The sequence below is a fragment of the Miniopterus natalensis genome, chromosome 2 (assembly GCF_054644295.1).
Source record: "Miniopterus natalensis isolate mMinNat1 chromosome 2, mMinNat1.hap1, whole genome shotgun sequence".
Classification (NCBI taxonomy): Eukaryota; Metazoa; Chordata; class Mammalia; order Chiroptera; family Miniopteridae; genus Miniopterus; species Miniopterus natalensis.
The window spans coordinates 174,318,754-174,336,181 of NC_142082.1; the positions used below are offsets into that span (position 1 = coordinate 174,318,754).

General features: G+C 48.0%; 1 protein-coding gene across 3 annotated transcripts in view; it reads left to right on the top strand.

Annotated features, from left to right (window-relative positions):
- The window catches only part of STAB2 (stabilin 2), a 116,156-nt gene that overhangs the window by 54,083 nt on the left and 44,645 nt on the right, over positions 1-17,428 (top strand). For all 3 annotated transcript variants that reach the window (XM_087814861.1, XM_016223240.2, XM_087814860.1), the window contains exons 27-39: positions 236-328; positions 2,480-2,527; positions 3,869-4,005; positions 4,432-4,546; positions 6,658-6,735; positions 9,325-9,423; positions 9,509-9,616; positions 10,463-10,594; positions 11,691-11,819; positions 13,032-13,088; positions 14,116-14,211; positions 14,672-14,867; positions 16,258-16,353. In XM_087814861.1, the coding sequence (XP_087670987.1) occupies positions 236-328; positions 2,480-2,527; positions 3,869-4,005; positions 4,432-4,546; positions 6,658-6,735; positions 9,325-9,423; positions 9,509-9,616; positions 10,463-10,594; positions 11,691-11,819; positions 13,032-13,088; positions 14,116-14,211; positions 14,672-14,867; positions 16,258-16,353 (1,384 nt within the window). The remainder of the gene's footprint in view (positions 1-235; positions 329-2,479; positions 2,528-3,868; positions 4,006-4,431; positions 4,547-6,657; positions 6,736-9,324; positions 9,424-9,508; positions 9,617-10,462; positions 10,595-11,690; positions 11,820-13,031; positions 13,089-14,115; positions 14,212-14,671; positions 14,868-16,257; positions 16,354-17,428) is intronic.

Here is a 17,428-nt window from a genome sequence, read left to right on the forward strand (position 1 = left end):
AAACCTGGCAGGGTTGGAAAGAAAGAACTTAACCCGCGATTAAGGAAAAGCTGCACCAAACGTGCAGACCGGAGACTCTCATTGCAACGTGGAAGAGTCTGCAGATTATTTCTACCATCTTTCAACCCCAAATTTGCAATTCTCACCATAGGTGGGGCCCAGCGTCTCACGGATGTAGCCCATATCTAGCTCCTCAGTTAGGAGGCCCAGCCATCTTTCATCTCCCTTTCCCCAGGCCAGCTGTCAGCTCACTTCTGGCGCCTGGCGCTGTGTCTGCCGAGAGGGCTACGAGGGCGACGGCTTCCTGTGCTACGGGAATGCGGCGGTGGTAAGTCCCCAAGGGTCACCCCAGGGCCGCATGACAAAGACGGAGCTCTCTAAAAATGCTCCTAGGATGCCTTGGTAGCGCTGTGCACACCAAGTGCTCCAGGAGACTTTCTAGGAAGCCGGCTGCCTCTCCCGGGTGGTAGATGTTTTCTACAGGCTGAGGGAGCTAACTTTTATTTGGCCCCTGCTGTGTACCAAGCAGTCCTGGCTTCCTTTTCTGGTCATTCCACGTCTTTCCATTCCCAAATGGACGACTGAATGGCCTCTGCTGAGCTCTCAGCGTGCTCCTACCTGGGTTGTGTGCCCCCTATTGGTACCCAGAGCCCCCTGCACTGACCACACGGGGGGGGGGGGGAGAACACCTTCTGTTTACCACCCATCTTACTAAGTCCTTAACACGCAGGCACCCCATTTAAACATCATGACGACCTCTGAGGTTGCCGCTGCTATTATGCCCATTTTGTAGATGAAGAAACTGAGAAACTAGGAAAATTTGCCTATACTTACCTGGCAGGGGGAATACCATGATCACGGAGCAAATTTGCCTAAGGCCCCTCAGCTGCCTAAGCGCCGAGCCCAAGCCCTTCACCACCAGTGGAAAGTATTCTATGAGCTTAGTGCCTGTCGCGCAGAGCTCTCCCTGCGCACACATCTAACTGTTTCCCCTCCACTGGGCTGTAAACTCTTGAGGGCAGGTCTTCGCCTTGTTTCCTGCTTCACTCCCACTGTTTATAAAGATTGGTTGACATGAGAAGTAGAGTAAATCAGGAATTTTCTCATCACTTGCTTTTCGTTCGACTCACTGCAGTTCGCTTGCTGTCCCTCTGCTCAGCTGAAACCCTTGGTCTAACAAACCTCAGGACCTGCCTCCTGCCCAAACTCAGAGCCCCCCTCGGGCTGGGCTCCTTGTTCCCCAGGTCTGGCTGCAGCACCGGACCCTCGGCCATTCTGCCTAGCCATGGTCCTTTCCACCCTTCACTTCACACTGTTCCTTCTACTCACCCTGTTGGGCCTGGAATACCCAGACCGTGGAGCGTAGGCCCAGCGTTTTCTCTGCACCGCCCATGGGCCACATTATCTAAAACCAAAACCTTACTTAAAACCCTGACCCCTGCTTTCACAGTGTCCCCTCCTCCCACAGAAAACAAGATGAAGTCTCAGTACTCATCTGGGACAACGGGGACCTTCACACAGGCTCAACTCACTTTCCCTGCAAGGAGCTGAGCAGAGCCTGAGCTTAGCTGTGGCTTCCCAGCTCCATGCCAGCCCTGCTCCCCTCTCCCACGGGCTCAGCCTCTGGTCTTTCTGCCATCAGTCCAGGTGCAACTCGTGGCCTCCTCTCCCTTAAAGCAGCTCCTTTAAGGCAAGACATGAGCATCTCAGCTCTTACACTTACCTGTTTACTGATTTACTTTTTAACAGGTATTTACTAACTTAATAACCTCAGCTACTTTCAAAACGACTTGGAGACAGTGCTGAGATGTATTGTCTTTATGAAATTTGCATATTATCATTGGTATTGCCGATGTCATGGTGTTTGATTGTTTAAAATGCTCTCCTGTACATTCCCTCCTGGTACCAGTCATGGTGGTTCAGTATATATGTTCATTAATCAATTCCATGGGAGAAATTAAAAAGAAGCACCTGCCAGCCTCTATTCTGAGCACTATAAAAACATTAACTGTTCCCATTCGAACATCAGCCCTAAGAGTTGGGCTTTCAATATCCCCATTGTACAGATGAGAAAATTGAGGCCCAGAGAGACAAAGTCGCTTGCCTAAGGAACTTTGGCTCCATGCTCCAAGCCACTCTTCAACATCGGCTCTGAACGTGGGGTCTTTACTGAGCTCTGTGACCCCCCTTAGGGTGGGTGGCCATGTTCTTACACCCTAAATTCTGATTTGGAAGACCTTCAGGCTGTTGTTCCGTTTGAAGTTTCTGGAATTACTTCTTTACCTCAAATAGAGAGGACAGTAGAACCACAGAGCATGAAAGAAATGAGCAGCTCTGGCAGCGTGGAAATTCAACCGTTCATGTTGGGTCAAGGAGGCGGCAGGGAGAGCGAGCCCCCAGAAACGCCCAGATTATGCCCCTCACTGTTCCTTCTCTCGTCTCTCTCTCCTCTCTCCCTCCCCCGCACGGTGTGAACAAGGAATTGTCATTTCTCTCCGCGGCAGCTATATTTAACCAGTGGATAAACGTGAGTACCTTTGCTGGAATGTATGTAATTTTAGAAATTTGGAATGTATACAATGGGAAACTAAAAATGCAGCTGGTAGGAGGAGGGAGGGCCATTGTCTAGAGCAGAGGTTCTCAACCCTGGCTGCCCTTTAGAGTCACATGGGACACATTCTGTAAATCGCCATGCCTAGACACCCGCCCCAGACACCCTGATCTGACTGGCCAGAGGGTTGCCCTGGGCATCTGTAGTCTGACAGCTTCCCAGGTGATTCTGACATGAAACCAGCGCTAAGAAGTCTGGTCTAGGATCAGCTGGGGTGGTCAACATTTCAACCAATTCAAATATGCATGTCTAGCTTCATTCACCACAGAGGCCTTCTGTAAAAAGTCCACATAATTCACCACTGGAACTCACCAAGTTAGAGACGGGATTTGCAGTTGCAATCTGGAAAACTTCATGTGTCCTTAGCTCTCAGCCCAACATGCCTGGGGGAGCTTTGCCCTCTCCCCTGGAAAGTCCTATAACAAAGAGCCCAGCCCCCACTCTACTCAGTCCTCTGAATCTCTGTCATCTTTGCCTGAGGGGGCCAAGGTGACCAGCCCAGCCAGCCATCAAACAGGTGGTTTATCCCCTTCGAATGGACATGTGCAAAGACAGGTAGGGCCTGGCCAGCACCCACAGCAGGACAGCCTCTTGCTGCTTCTCTGTGGGACCTCTCTCACCCCATCACATGGAGCAGCAGGGACTGAGAGTCCTGTTAGCACATTGATTTCCACATAGACCCACCCCACACACAGAAGCTTGCCCAGGGGTGTTCCAGACCCAGCTCATCCCAGCTCAGAGAACACACCTTTGCCAGCCCCACTGCCCTGTTGCCAGTTTGAATTCAGCTGGGAATATTTATGCCACAGAAGTCAGCAAACACTACAAAACAGGGCTTTTATTTGTTCGATTTCAGGCCTCCAGTCTCTCTCCCAGGCTGAACCTGTTCCTATAATCTCCCCACTATCCTATTCCAAAGGTCCCAAGGATTCCCAAGGTTCTCTGCACATACGCATGCACACACATGCACACACATGCACACACATGCGTGATCCTGTCAAGGCTATTCTCTCTTCATTTAGACTAAAGGGTAAATGACTGATAATGAAGCAGAATGTGACTTGATCAGGAAAATTTGCCTTTTGTCAAGGTTCACACAATTAAATAAAAGGAAGGATTTGCGAAAGCGGTCCCTAGGACCTTCCCAGTGTCCCTGAAATCACATCAAAGGGAAATGGTCATCTCTGCCAAGCATTAAGTCAGCCCCGGTCTGTCCCCTAATATGAGCCTGGCCACTTTTTTCCTTCTGTGATTCAGAATGCTTCTCTACATCCCATGCTGTCAGCTGCCTCAAACCTCACTGTCCTCGTGCCTTCCCAACAAGCTATTGAGGACATGGACCAAGATGAGAAAGCCTTTTGGTTGTCCAAGAGCAATATTCCAGCCCTGGTAAAGTAGGTATTATGCATTCTCTTCTTCATGATCTCTTACTGGCATCAGTGTGAACAAGTTCAATGGAGGGAAGCCACATGGTCCTTGAGATTCATGGCACTGGACATGCTGTGAGGCTCCCCTCACCACCCCCCAGGATGGCAATAGTTGACATTATTGACAGCCCATTCTAGGCTAACTGCTTTACATATAACTCAGTTAATCTTCCCAATGACACTAGAAGATGGGCATTATAATTATTCCCATTCTACAGATGTGGAAACTGAGGTATGAGGTAATTATGTAACTAACCCACAGGTGCCCTGACTGATCATTGCAGGGGGAGGTTTTGAATCTGGCAGCCTGGCTCCAGAACCACTTTTTAAATTACTCAGAGATTCTGCCGCATGCATTGATATTCATTACAGCCCTGTGGACTGTTTTTTCAGATACCACACACTCCTAGGCACGTATGGAGTGGCAGATCTGCAGACTCTGTCATCTTCTGACATGCTGGCAACGTCTTTGCAGGGCAACTTCCTTCACCTGATGAAGGCAGATGGGGTAAGAAAGCACTTTATTGGGCTGGGTAGTGGAAACGTCAATTACATTCATATTGTACTTTTAAATTCTTTGTGTTGCGAAAATTTCCAAACATGAGCCAAAATAGGCCAAGAATAGGACCTCTACATCCATGTAGGCATCATCCAGCTTCAACAATCATCTCACACACACACACACACACACAGTTACTCTACAGCAGTGACCCTATGAAATGCCACCCTCTGCCTACTGTTTAGCCACAAGGCACTTCCTGACTGACCACACTCATCCAGAAAGTCAGATCTTTCCATTCTTCTGGGTGAAGGTCGGGCAGTTTCTCCACTTTGATTTTTATGTGTAGTTAACCAAGAGCTTGTTACTGTAACCTACTGATTGAGTCATTACAGGTCACTAAAATTTTATATCGGTTCGGGTGAGTCAGTCAGCACATGTTTCTTGAGTGCCTGCTGTGCCCCGGGAACCGGTCGAAGTGCTGGAGTTAGGGCGGCCCCCAAGGGAGAGCCGCGCCCTACAGACGCTCGCCTCCTGGCACCCAGCACAGCGTGGCAAGGGCTTGGGTTTGCCTTCCCCGAGGACGTGCGGTTGCCCTGCTGCCCGTGGCAGTGTCTTAAAACTCTTTCTATGAATCTCGCAAGATGAGAATGAAGATTCGGTTGGAGAGTGGGGACTGCTGCGTCAGTGGGCCACGGGCACAGTCAGAAGGTTCCAGAGGCTGCTCTAAACATCTCTGCTGCCTAGTGAGCAGTGTGAGCTCCATGAAAAGGCTCCATGCCTAGTGCCACCCAAATGTGTGTGCTTCGCCAGATAATTCCTTTTAGGAAGCAGGAAAGAGTTACGTATGGTCCCATGGATTCTTTACGTGTTATTATAATTCTAGTGCATTACATACATATTATCAGATCTGAGGTTATTTTCTATCAGTGTTTTAAGTCACTGATTCCCTTGACAAGCATTCAGTGAACACCCAACCTGGTCAGGCTCTATAGATTCAAAGATAAATCAACCAAGACCTCTGATCTAACCATCAAAGGCCCATTTTTAATGAGTTTATTCCTATGCCTGATGTAAATGTCTCCCTTTAACCAAAAGAGATGTGCAAGGTGGCGCAGGAATGTTCTCTTCAGGGCCTCTGCTGATTTGACTTTGGAGATGCTCAGGGTGAGGCAAGTCCCCTTTGCACCCAAAGTGCCCAGGAGGAATTTCAAATAGAGGGTAATGGTGGGGAGATGAGAGGAAACCAGAGAAACCAGAGAGGGTGGAGCCTAGTTGTTGTGGTTGGTTGGTGACTAGGTGGGTGCGTAGGTTGGGTTTTACTTAGCTCCATTCCACCTTGTAATTATTATTCTTGATAAATAGTTGGATTCTGACCAGGAAAGTCAGTTAGTGTCTGTATGAGTTTGCTAGGGCTGCTATACCAAAGTACCACAGACTGGGTGGCTCAAATATCAGTGATTTTTGTCACTCTTCTGGAGGCTAGAAGTCCAAAATCAAGGGATGGGGAGAGCTGACTCCTTCTGAGGGCTGTAGAGGGAACTGCTGCAGGCTGTCTTGTAGGTGACTGTCCCATGTTCATACGGCAGACTCCCCATATACCTATGTCCAAATTCCCTCTTCTTATATAGACACCAGCCATATTCGATTAAGGCTCATTCTAATGACCTCATTTTAACTTGATTACTGCTGTAAAGACCTTACCTCCAAATAAGGGCACATTCTGACATCCTGGGGGTTAGGACTCCAGCTTATGGATTTGGGGGAAAGGAGGGAAGACACTTCAACCTACAACATTGTCTACAGTGTTTTTCAAACAGCAGGGTCACGTTAGTGACCTTGGCCAGCACTTTTTTAATGAAATAGAATGGAATGGAATGGAATCAATGGTCAGCTGCCTCCCACATAGTAGAGGAAAGCACTAGTTCATTTTGATTGTGTGTGCATATGTGAGTGTGATATGTCTAATGGGTCACAATTTAAAGATATTTCTAAAGGCGGGTCATGGTCCAAAAGGGTGAAGGTTACTCCTTCTCAGAAAGTGGAAAACCCAGAATTACCATAGATCCCTAGGTGTTCTCTACGGAGACTCATCTTTGGACTGTGGTTTTCATTTACAGAACATCACAATTGAAGGAGCATCCATCGTGGATGGTGACAACGCAGCCACCAACGGAGTGATACATGTCATCAACAAGGTACGAAGTCCATCCTCGCACGCAGGTAGCTTCTCTTCTTTTGTTTGCCCTCCTGGACAGTATGTTTGCAGGGGTTGGGGGATAAATTTTTAGCCATAATATGAAAGCAGCCTGCATTGTGCTTCATTGCTTTTCTTTTAAGGCCATTTAGAGGCTCTGCTCATTCAGTCGGACTCAGTTACTATCTACTCAGCCCTTGTTCTGCAATGGGTCCTATATAAGGAGTGGCCACATAGAGTATATTTCTTATTTATGGGAACATCTTATGAGGCACACAAGGACCTCAGCATTGGGAAGTCCCAACGTCCAAATGGCATATAATCAAGAACTGCAGGAGGGGCAAGTGCTTAGGTATCACTTCGCCAGTATTGCACCCTAAGACAATGGGGTGGGGGATGCCCTAGGAAAAGTGGGAAAGGGTAGAAAGGGTATTGTGACATTTTCATTTTCTTCTAAGATGCAATTCAACAGTATTCAAAGATGTAAAATAGAAAATAAAGTATCATGCAAAACTGAAACTCTACTATAATTTTTAGTCGCTGTATTAGGATCTTTATTTAAAATTAAAGTTAGAATTTAGGGTATATTGGAAACTTTTGAAAGGTGGAATATTAAAAAGACAATTAACTAACTGCATTTTAACTAAAATTATTCTCATTTGGCCCTTATATACTCACTTTTTTATTTTACGTTAGAGAAAAGGTCAACTATTTCCATTCAGAAAAGAGAGGCTCTTTGTAAAGCTCCTTGGTGCATTATTTTGCTAGGACCATGCAATTCTCTTGTATTCCTAAAAGACCTTAAAACACAGATTTTTTGTGAGTTTTTTTGTTGTTGTTTTTTTGAGCAAGTGATTTTTCACTCACAGGGGAGCTGTGCCTAGTTTATGGCTTCATATAATGCAGTCACATTACTTTTCCAGGGTATTTTTCTTGTCTAACCCAGGCTTTCCAGAGTACTGAAAACCCTTTTTAAAAACACACACACAGGCCCTGGCCAGTGTTCTCAGTGGTTAGAGCCGCAGCCCACACACCGAAGAGTCAAGGGTTCCATTCCTCGTCAAGGGCACATACCTGGGTTGTAGGTTCGATCCCCGGCGCTGGTTGGGGCATGTGCAGGAGGAAACCAATGGATGTGTCTCTCTCACATCGATGTTTCTATCTCTCTCTCTCTTTTCCACTCTTTCTAAAAATCAATGAAAAAAATATCCTCAGGTAAGGATTAACAAAAAAATAAAATAAAAAATAAAAAACACACAAAATTACCTCTCCTTCTAATTTACACTTTTAATGGACATAATCTCATTAGTAGAATAGCAGAACACCTCATCCAGTCTCCGATCCTAAGCATTATTATCCTGGGGGGCTAGTCGAGTCCTGCCTGCCTCCTCTGTGAAGCCTTCCCTGATCCCTGCAGCTCATATCACCAAGGTTGACACAGTGTAAAGAGGGTAATTCTAGAGTCACACAGAGCCTGGGTTCAGGCACTTAGCTAGCTGCATGACCTTGGACAGGTGACATAACCTCTACGAACCCCCATGTGCTTCCCCTGTGCGGATTAAACGCCACCCTCTCTTGATGTGAGCTGCCCAGCGGGCCCTCAGTAAATGTTGGTTTTGTTCCCTTCTCCTGCCTCTGAGATCCATGGGTTTTCTTGGTATGGAGCTCCCCTGGCCTAACTGTGCCCTCCTGTTGGGTAGTTGTTCCTTTTGGAACAGGTCCTGAACCCCAGGCTGATGGCCTGTCCCGCCGGGGCGGGGCCGCATCATTTCTGTGTCCCTCATCAGCACTAGCACCTCACCTCAGGTACAATCACAGCTGGAACAAAGGACGGCCCACTGGGGCCTAGACATTGCAACAAGTATCATGAGTCACATCATCTCATTTGATATTTTTAAAGATTTTTTTGATTGATTTTTTTAGAGAGAAAGGAAGAGGGAGGGAGAGAAAAACATCAGTAAGAGAGAGAAACATCGATTGGCTGCCTCCTGCACGCCCCCGACTGAAGCCTGCAACCTGGGCATGTGCCCTGCCCGGGAATCGAACCAGCGGCCTTCCAGTGCACGGGACGCCACACCGGCCAGGGCTCATCTCATTTGGTCATGTGATTTTGACAATGCCCCTGAGAAAGTGGGTGCAATTGTACTCCCTTCCCGAATGAGGCAGCCGAGGGTCCTCATGGCTAAGTACCTGGGCTGAAGAAGAAGTTGTGTGAACACAAAACATTCACGGATGCACGCCCACCGGTCCAGTTCTCTGCCTAGCCTCCGGGGTGCACTGGCTCCCCGAGGCCCTCCTTCCACGCCTGTGCATTGGACACCGTGGTCCCCTATGTCAGGGCCACCATGAACAGCTGGCCTAAAGGCGGAGCGAGGCTGAAAGCCGCCCACTTCGCTCCCCAAGCCACGCGTCCCTGTCGGCGCCGCAAACTCTCAGGGCAAAGGGGGCCTTTTTTAAATTTGCAGAGGCATTCTCGGGACTGGCCGTAGCCCTGAAAACTGTAAACGGGTATGTGACATGCAACCGGGTATCGGAGAGTAGCAAGTGCCACCAACACCTGCTGAGAGAATTGTGGGGCTTCCTTCCCCAGGTCCTGGTTCCCCAAAGAGGCCTGACTGCCTCCTTACCGAACCTGCTCACCCGCCTGGACCAGATGCCTGACTACTCCATCTTCCGGGGCTACCTCATTGCAAGTACCACGTTTTCTGCGCGACCCCCTTGCTCAGGTGACCGGGGCGGAGTCCCTCACGCGCCCTTGTCTCTCTCCGCCACAGCAACATAACCTGGCGAATGCCATCGAGGCTTCCGACGCTTACACGGTGTTTGCGCCCAACAACGAGGCCATTGAGAACTACATCCGGGAAAAGAAGGCCACCACTCTGGTAGGTATCGGGAACGACACCCAGGGAAATTCTTTCTGCCGATCCAGACGCTCAACATTTTACAGTTCACCCATCACGTATCATTTCACTCTTCCGGCGAAACTTCCTTTCCATCTCCAGATACTTAACATAAAGTCTTGAGGAGGTGCTCTGATGCAGACACTTGCCCCGTGTACACGCCGGAGCTGCCCATATACTGTATTTCGTTTCTATTCCGGGAAGCACACATTTGGGCCCATGTGCACAAGGGTGCAGGAGTTCCAGGAACCTGGATGTGTATCCACAGGACACAAGCATTCACTTGTCCCGAGCCAACACTGGGAGTGCAAGGGGCCCGGTGCAGTGACACCCTCCTCACTCCACTGTGGCTGGGCCAGCCTGCCAGCAGTCCCTGGCATGAGATCACTCAGGCTGAGTGACCCCAGTCCCACAGGCCACCATTTCTGCAGGGGACACAGATCAAGCCTTTAAAACATCCCATCAAACCTCCTCTCGTGACCCCTGATGTAAAAGGCAGGCTGAGGTATAGGGACTCTCTCTTCCTAGCGGCTCTTTCCAAAATAAATCATCTTTGAAATCCTCCCCAGCCTTTCATGCCCTCAGTCTGGGCTTTAGGATCTCCTAATGAGTTCTTGAGCATCCCACGTGGAAAACTCACATGATCTCCAAGGTGATCTGTCTCAGATCTAATATTTATTGTCTATTGTGGCCTGATGCCTCGGTCAGAACCTCCGGTTCAGCAAGCTGTTGCCCCCGCGGTGCCCACAGTGCCTGACATGTGGGAGCAGCCTGGGGAGGGGCTGGGGACTGGCTGGCCCACTGGCTGACTCAATTCTGTGTGCCCAGGGGGAGGACATACTCAGGTACCACGTGGTCTTGGAGGAGAAGCTGCTGAAGAACGACCTGCACAACGGCATGCACCGGGGGACCATGCTGGGCGCCTCCTTCCTCCTCGGCTTCTTTCTCCACAATGACCAGGTGCAGTCCTCTCGCTCCAGACCTGGGAATGGGGGTCGGCTCCCGTCACCCACCATCCCTTCCCTACTGGGAGTACCTCACCCAGACTTCCTACACCTTACCCACAAAAGACAGTGGTCTGTGTTTCACCGTAAAGTAGCGACTAGGCCAGACTGTCGAGCCCCCTGCCACCAGCCTTCAGATAGCCAGCGCGGCTGACTAGTCGCGGCCTCTGAATCCCAGCAGTCACAGGTGCCCTTCAATGCTGATTCCTATCAAACCCAGCAGACAGTCCCCAAGCAGCCTCCAAGGTGCAAGGAAACCTACCAGCAAAACCCAGCTCCCGGGAAGGAGCACAGGTTCCAGGCCATAGGAGCCTAATGCCATACGTAAGGTCCAGCAGCCAGATGAATTAACATTGTCATTGCTTGATTGTAAAGACTGCAAATATACCGTAAACTCCAAAGGAGCCCCAAGGGAAACACGGGGTAATGCTGACCCCTGGGCAGTCTCCACACACTGGGAGATGATGCTATCTGGTGGAACCCTTTTTACAAACTCTATAAAAAGTTAGCTACTTTTGTTCTTCTATAACTGTCACTTAGCCTTCTGAGGGTTAATTGCATACTAACCACGAAGCAGAGACACGCTGTAAGGATTATGAATCTCACTGTCCACGTCTTGGTTTAGGGAAACAGTCACACCTCCAGCTCCACAAGTCCACAGGGCAGCTGAGCACATCCATGGAGCCATTTCGCCAATGGTCACTAATGAAATGATCACAATTCAACATTTTTCAAATAATCATAAACCGATGAGCTTTAGGGATGGAGAGAAACCTTCGAGATGATCTAAAACAACCTGTTTCTTTTACATAAGAGAACATGGAGATTCAGAGAGGAAAAGCAACTGGCGCAAGGTCACACAGCTCGGTGGTCAGACGCAGGACTATTCTGACTCCCCTCTCCTAGGCCAGAGCTCTTTCCCCTACAGCGTGCTACCTTCTGGGTGAATATTGAAATATCTCTTAGGCTGTTGTTATGCTGACACCCTCCAATCCCCATTTTCCTTACTTCCCTTAAAAGTAAAAATTTACATTTAACTCTCTTGTTCACAGCTTTACGTAAATGAAGCTCCAATAAACTACACCAATGTAGCCACTGACAAGGGAGTGATCCATGGCTTGGGGAAAGTTCTGGAAATTCAGAAAAATAGATGTGATAATAGCCATACTACTATTTCAAGAGTAAGTTATTTCCAAGGCTAATGATGCAATTAAATACTGTTGGTTTCTTTTACTCGATTTTTAAGCGTAAGATTCGTCTATTAGGATATCTCAATTCAGTTCAAAAAACACTGAGTGAGCATCTCAGATGTGCAAAGGCGCACACCTGGCTGTGACTCTACAAACATAAGTAAGACCTGACCATGACCTCTGCCTTCCATGGGCTCAAAACCTAGTGCAATGAGTTGTACCTTGGATGCCCGGGAAAGGCTGCCTGGAGGGTTGTGTTGAGCAGGATTCTGAAGCCATGGTCTTTCTCAAATGGAAAATGTGCCATGCCGACCCAAAGGCACAGGGAGGGGACTGCAGTGCTTGGCAGGTATTGGCCCAGCCTGGTCTACTAGGAGAGAAAATATGAAAGTGGATTAGTTCAATATTGGAGACTTTTCACTCCCATCCATTGGGTGGTGTAGGATCTTTCAGTAATAGTAACAGCTGCTAACATTCATCGGGCACTTAGTATGTTCCAGGCCCTGCTCTAAACATTTTACATGTATTAACCCATATAATTCTCACAGTGCCCTACAAAGTAGGTGCTCTCCCCATTTTATCGATGGAAGAGATGAACCACAGAGAAGCTAAGTAATGCACCCAGGTTCACAGAGCTAACAAGTGGCAGGGAAGGAGTTCAAATCCAGTCAGTGTGACCCCAGTGCCAGGACTACACACTGTACTCTCGGGTAGGTGCTGAGTTAGAGCTGGATGCCTTGACCTCCTCTTATTTTAGGAACAAGTCACACTTAAGAGTTTCTGTCAATGTTAAGTTGGGCTCTTAGTTTGGTAATAGCGTATATATTATCTCCACCCTGACCCCTCTAGCTGGACTGTGGGCTCCCAAGCCCAGGCACTGAATCTGGCCCAATTCACTAAGTGATGGGTTAGCAATAAATGAGGGTTGTCGTTAAAGAAATTCAGGTTTGAATGAGGTAATACTCCACACGTTAAAGGGTGCTCGGCATCAGAAGAACATCGTGGAAGAGAGAGATGCTGAAATAGCCAAGACCAGAGGTAGTTCAAGTGCTTGTCTCGAAGAATATTAAATAGGTTCACCCGCTGAGCTTGTCTCGAAGAATATTAAATAGGTTCACTCTGAGGTCTGGGATATATTTGCAGCCTTGTTTTGCATTAAAAGCAATAACCGTGACATGTCCTCTTTGCCTCTGTTTCATCAAGGGAAAGTGTGGGAAGTGTCCCCAGCAGCCGATCTGCCCACTTGGAAGTAAACCGCTAGTGAGTATCCTTCCTGTTTTGATCAAATAATTTCCAGTCCCAGAAAGGTCCAAATTAGAAAATGAATCCCAGCACCCTTCCTTTTCACTTCCCTCATTCCTTCACTGGTTTTCATTTCATTTTACCTGCTTATGTTGTATGCATCTTTCTAAAGTCTTGAATCCATTTCTTTAGGACCAAAGCAAAATTTTAATTAATAAATAAATAGAAACAGGGGTTCCTCTCAACCAACACACAATGCAAGGAGAGGTTTTTCACTTTCTACATATTCCAGTAGCCAGGGGCGGCCAGGAGCAAGACCTCTTATCCGAGAAGGCAGCTTCTGTATCCAAAACCAAATCCAGCCTTGAGGCGCTCCACCTGCCTGATTTCCCTTTACAGGCGAAGACACAACTCATTTTCGCAAAAAAACAGGTGGCAGACCTGGAGGAGGTGGACGTGTCCTTGAATCAATTACCCACCCGTGCTTCTTGTAGCTATTTATTGCAAAAGCTAATTCTGATCATGCTCCAACCATTAGCAAGAATAAACACCCATGCACCTTCCAGGGCACGGGGATCGTATGTTCGCGGTCACAGTGCTGATTCTCGCACTTGAGTTTTAATGTGATCTTGTGTATGATAAGTCTTTATAAGCAGCCTAATATTGTCTCAGATCAAGACAGGATAGAAATCAATAAATAGATAGAAGCCTAGACTCAGATCACCCATGTGTAGTGCTGGAAGGACATTTTTGTCTGGTTCACTCTGGTTCTTCCTAACTTGAGTTGTCCTCTGGGGAAAAGTTATTTTTGCAGATTGCTACCTGACAGTATAATTACTTGGACCTTGCCACCTGGTGTCCTGGCAGCCAACGCTGTGCTTGTCTGCTTTCTTTCTCATGAAGCAGCTCTGAGAAACTTTCCCTGTCCCTTTCTAGAACATTTCAGTCATGGAGAGACAGCCACGTGTCACCCACCTACTTGCCTTCAGAGGTTGGAAAACATTTTCCTAACTAAGAAACTGATGTGATCATTACTGTTTTGTAGGATAATGAAATGAGGAAATGTATTTTTACCACTTATCTCATGGGCAAGCGATCCGTGTTCATTGGGTGCCAGGCAAAATGTGTGAAAACTGTCATTGTGAGTATCATGGTTTAATAATTCTCATTAGAGCGGCGGCTTTGGGAAATTCAGTCATATGTTTTTCAAAGTGCCCTTACACGGCTGCCTTCTGCCATCTCCTCTGCTTCCTTCCTATCGTTACCATTTTCATTCAAAGTAGCCGAGACGGGCGGGAAGCTCGGGTGGCCCTGTGGGTGAGCACAGAGGTCAACACCGAGCATCCAGCCAGATGATGGAGAAACTGGGGACTGAGACGTGAAAGCCTGTTTCCTTTCCCTCTGTCCTACCTCCTGGGCGGAGGCCTCTGTCCATTCCTGGCACCCCTGGAAATTGCGTGGCCTCCCTGGTTCTCAGGGAACCCTTCCATGGTGGGGTCCCAGCCCAGGGCACACAGCCAGTCCCACCCCAAGATTCTGTACCATGGCTGGACAAAACCGGGAGATGGAAGCAGGGGCCCAGCCTCGGCCTCTCGTTTCAGACCAGAGAGTGCTGTGCGGGCTTCTTCGGCCCCCAGTGCCAGCCCTGCCCTGGGAAAGCCCGGAACGCCTGCTTTGGGAACGGCGTCTGCTTGGACGGAATGGACGGCACGGGCACGTGCAAGTGCGAAGAGGGCTTCAATGGGACAGCCTGCGAGACCTGCGTGGAGGGCCAGTACGGCATCCGCTGTGACCAAGGTGCGCACCCTGCCCCCCGGGCCTGGCTGCCACAGGAGTAACCCGGCCTAGCTGCCAGGCAGGCTGGTCATCTACCTCTATGGTCACGTGAATTATAAGATCATTTATGTTGTGCAGTTTACATAGGGCAGTGTTTCCCCACTAACCGAGACCTACCAACCCCACCCCCAACCTGTTCGTTGACACTCCCCATCCTAACCACATTCCTGTATTTGCCTGTGCCCATGGTCCTCATAGTCACACTCTCAGTTTTGGACAGTGCTTGATAGTCTGAAAAGCAGATTTGTGCACATTATCTCATTTAATCCACACAGGAACCTTATGTACTTAGGCATTGTCATGCCCATTTTACAGGTGAGGGTATTAAGGCGAAGAGGTTGAATGACTTCCCCCAAGGTCATGCCTGAAAGAGGCAGAGCTGAGATTTGATGGCGCACTTTGCTTGACTCCAAAGCTCTGCTCTTGAATGATGTTGTCTTTTATATGAAGATCACTCTATTTATTCACCCTCAGGAAACAAACGCTTTAATGTTTTCACACAAAAAAGAAAAAAAAAAAGTGCTCTGTTTGAGCCAAGTCATCTGCATTCTCACCCTGAGCTTCTTGTGCCCAGGGACACACCTGGTTGACTTGGGAGGAGGGGTTTCCTAATTCATGATGAGAAAACAAAGCATTTCTTTTGCCTTGTACTAAAAACCATACATTTGACCTGGCTATTACTGTTTTATTGTCAGCTGATCCAAGGCAGGCAAAATCAATGTATAGTTGGCTCATTGTAATTGGGCCATATAATATATAATTGGCATTATAGTGCTACTTTTTCTATGTTATGCGGAAGATTCTCTGCTTGTATTTGTGCAGGAGTTCTTAACCTGGGGTCCATAGATGACCTTCATGGGCTGAATGCTTTTCCCTGGGGAGGCATCCCCCGCTTTCATCCAGTTATCAAAGAGGCTCCTGGTGCTGCCGTGTGACAAAGGAATCGGCATTTCCATGCTGTTGGAGAGGGGGTGCTACACCAGGTTTATATAAACCCAGTATCAAATGGGGCTTCTTTTAAAGACTACCCATATTGGGACCCCAAGGGGTCGCATGTAACCTTGGATCCTCAGATAACCTCAGCTGAGGACACTCCCACCGCCTGTGTCGCTGCCCCACAGAGCGACACAGTCTGGAAACCATGGTCCGTGTTGGACCGTGATCTCACTCACCCCTCGGCCTGCTCAGCTCCGCCTGCCCTTCCCGTGAGCCCGGCCCTCCGCTAAGGACAGCTGTTCTCCGAAACCAGGCTGAGAATTACGTGCGCTGAAGTGAACTTTGTAGTAAATGATCAATGAGTCATTGAACTCAGCTCAGAAGTCTGACGACGTGTGGGCGTTTTTTCACCCAGTGTGTTCCTGTGTCCATGGGAGATGCAGCCAAGGGCCCTCTGGCGACGGCTCCTGTGAATGTGACGTCGGCTGGCGAGGAGTGAGATGCGACAGTGGTGAGAGCCGCCCCTCCGTGCTGATGATCTGTTCTCAGCCTCCATCTCAGCAGCTATGTTTTTTTTCTTTCCAAAATAGAAATGACATTTTTATTTCTTCCTTGAGTAATAAAAGTAATTCCTACTTGCAGCAAAAAGTTTGTAAAAGAAAGAGAAGCAGAAAGGAGAAAATAGAACCTACTCTTATTCCCAAGGCAGGAAAAAGCTAGCATTAATATTCTATATTAGCCTCCCAACGTTTTAATAGGCATACAAATGTGTGTATAGGGCTGTACTCTGCATAGTATTTTGTAGTCTACTTTCTCACTTTCCGATATATAATGGATATCTTTCCACTTGAATAAATATAGGTAAATATCATTCTTTTCTTAGCTTCTGTATAGTATTCTGTAATATGATTGTACCAAGCTTTTAGAAACCAAATTTTCTGCTATCGCTAACAACGCTGCAATGAGCATCTCATATGTGCATCTTCTTGCATGTGTCTTTCCCTCCCTCCCTCCTGCCTCTCTCACCGGTCACCTTGTGATTCGTCTCCTTGCGTCCTGTTATGCTTCCCTGCATCCATACTCCACACTGCTGCCAGAGAGAACTTTCAGAAACAGAGATGTCTTCGTCTATTCAGGCTGCTACAACAAAGGATCATAAACTGGGTGGCTCATAAACAGCAGAAACTGGTATCTCCCAGTCTGGAGGCTGGAAGTCCAAGTTCATGGTCGGGTTCTGGTGAAGGCCCTCTTCTGGGCTGCAGACTGTCGTCTTCTTGTGTTGAGGCAGGAGAGGCAAGGGAGCTCTTTGGGGTGTCTTTTATAAGGGACTAACCCTTCGTGACCTAATCACCTCCCAAAGGCCCCCTACCTCCAAATACCGTCACATTGGGGATTAGTTTCAACATTAGATTGGGGGGACGGCCAAACATTCCACCTCCGTGGTCCCATAGTTTTACATAGTAAACATGATGCATATCGTTTACAACAGGGAAGGGAAGTTTTTCCTAGCACCAAGTTCTAAAAGGAAGGTCTTGAGTAAGGTTTAATAAAAGAGGGCTGACAGAGAAATTGTTTTGGTTTGTTTT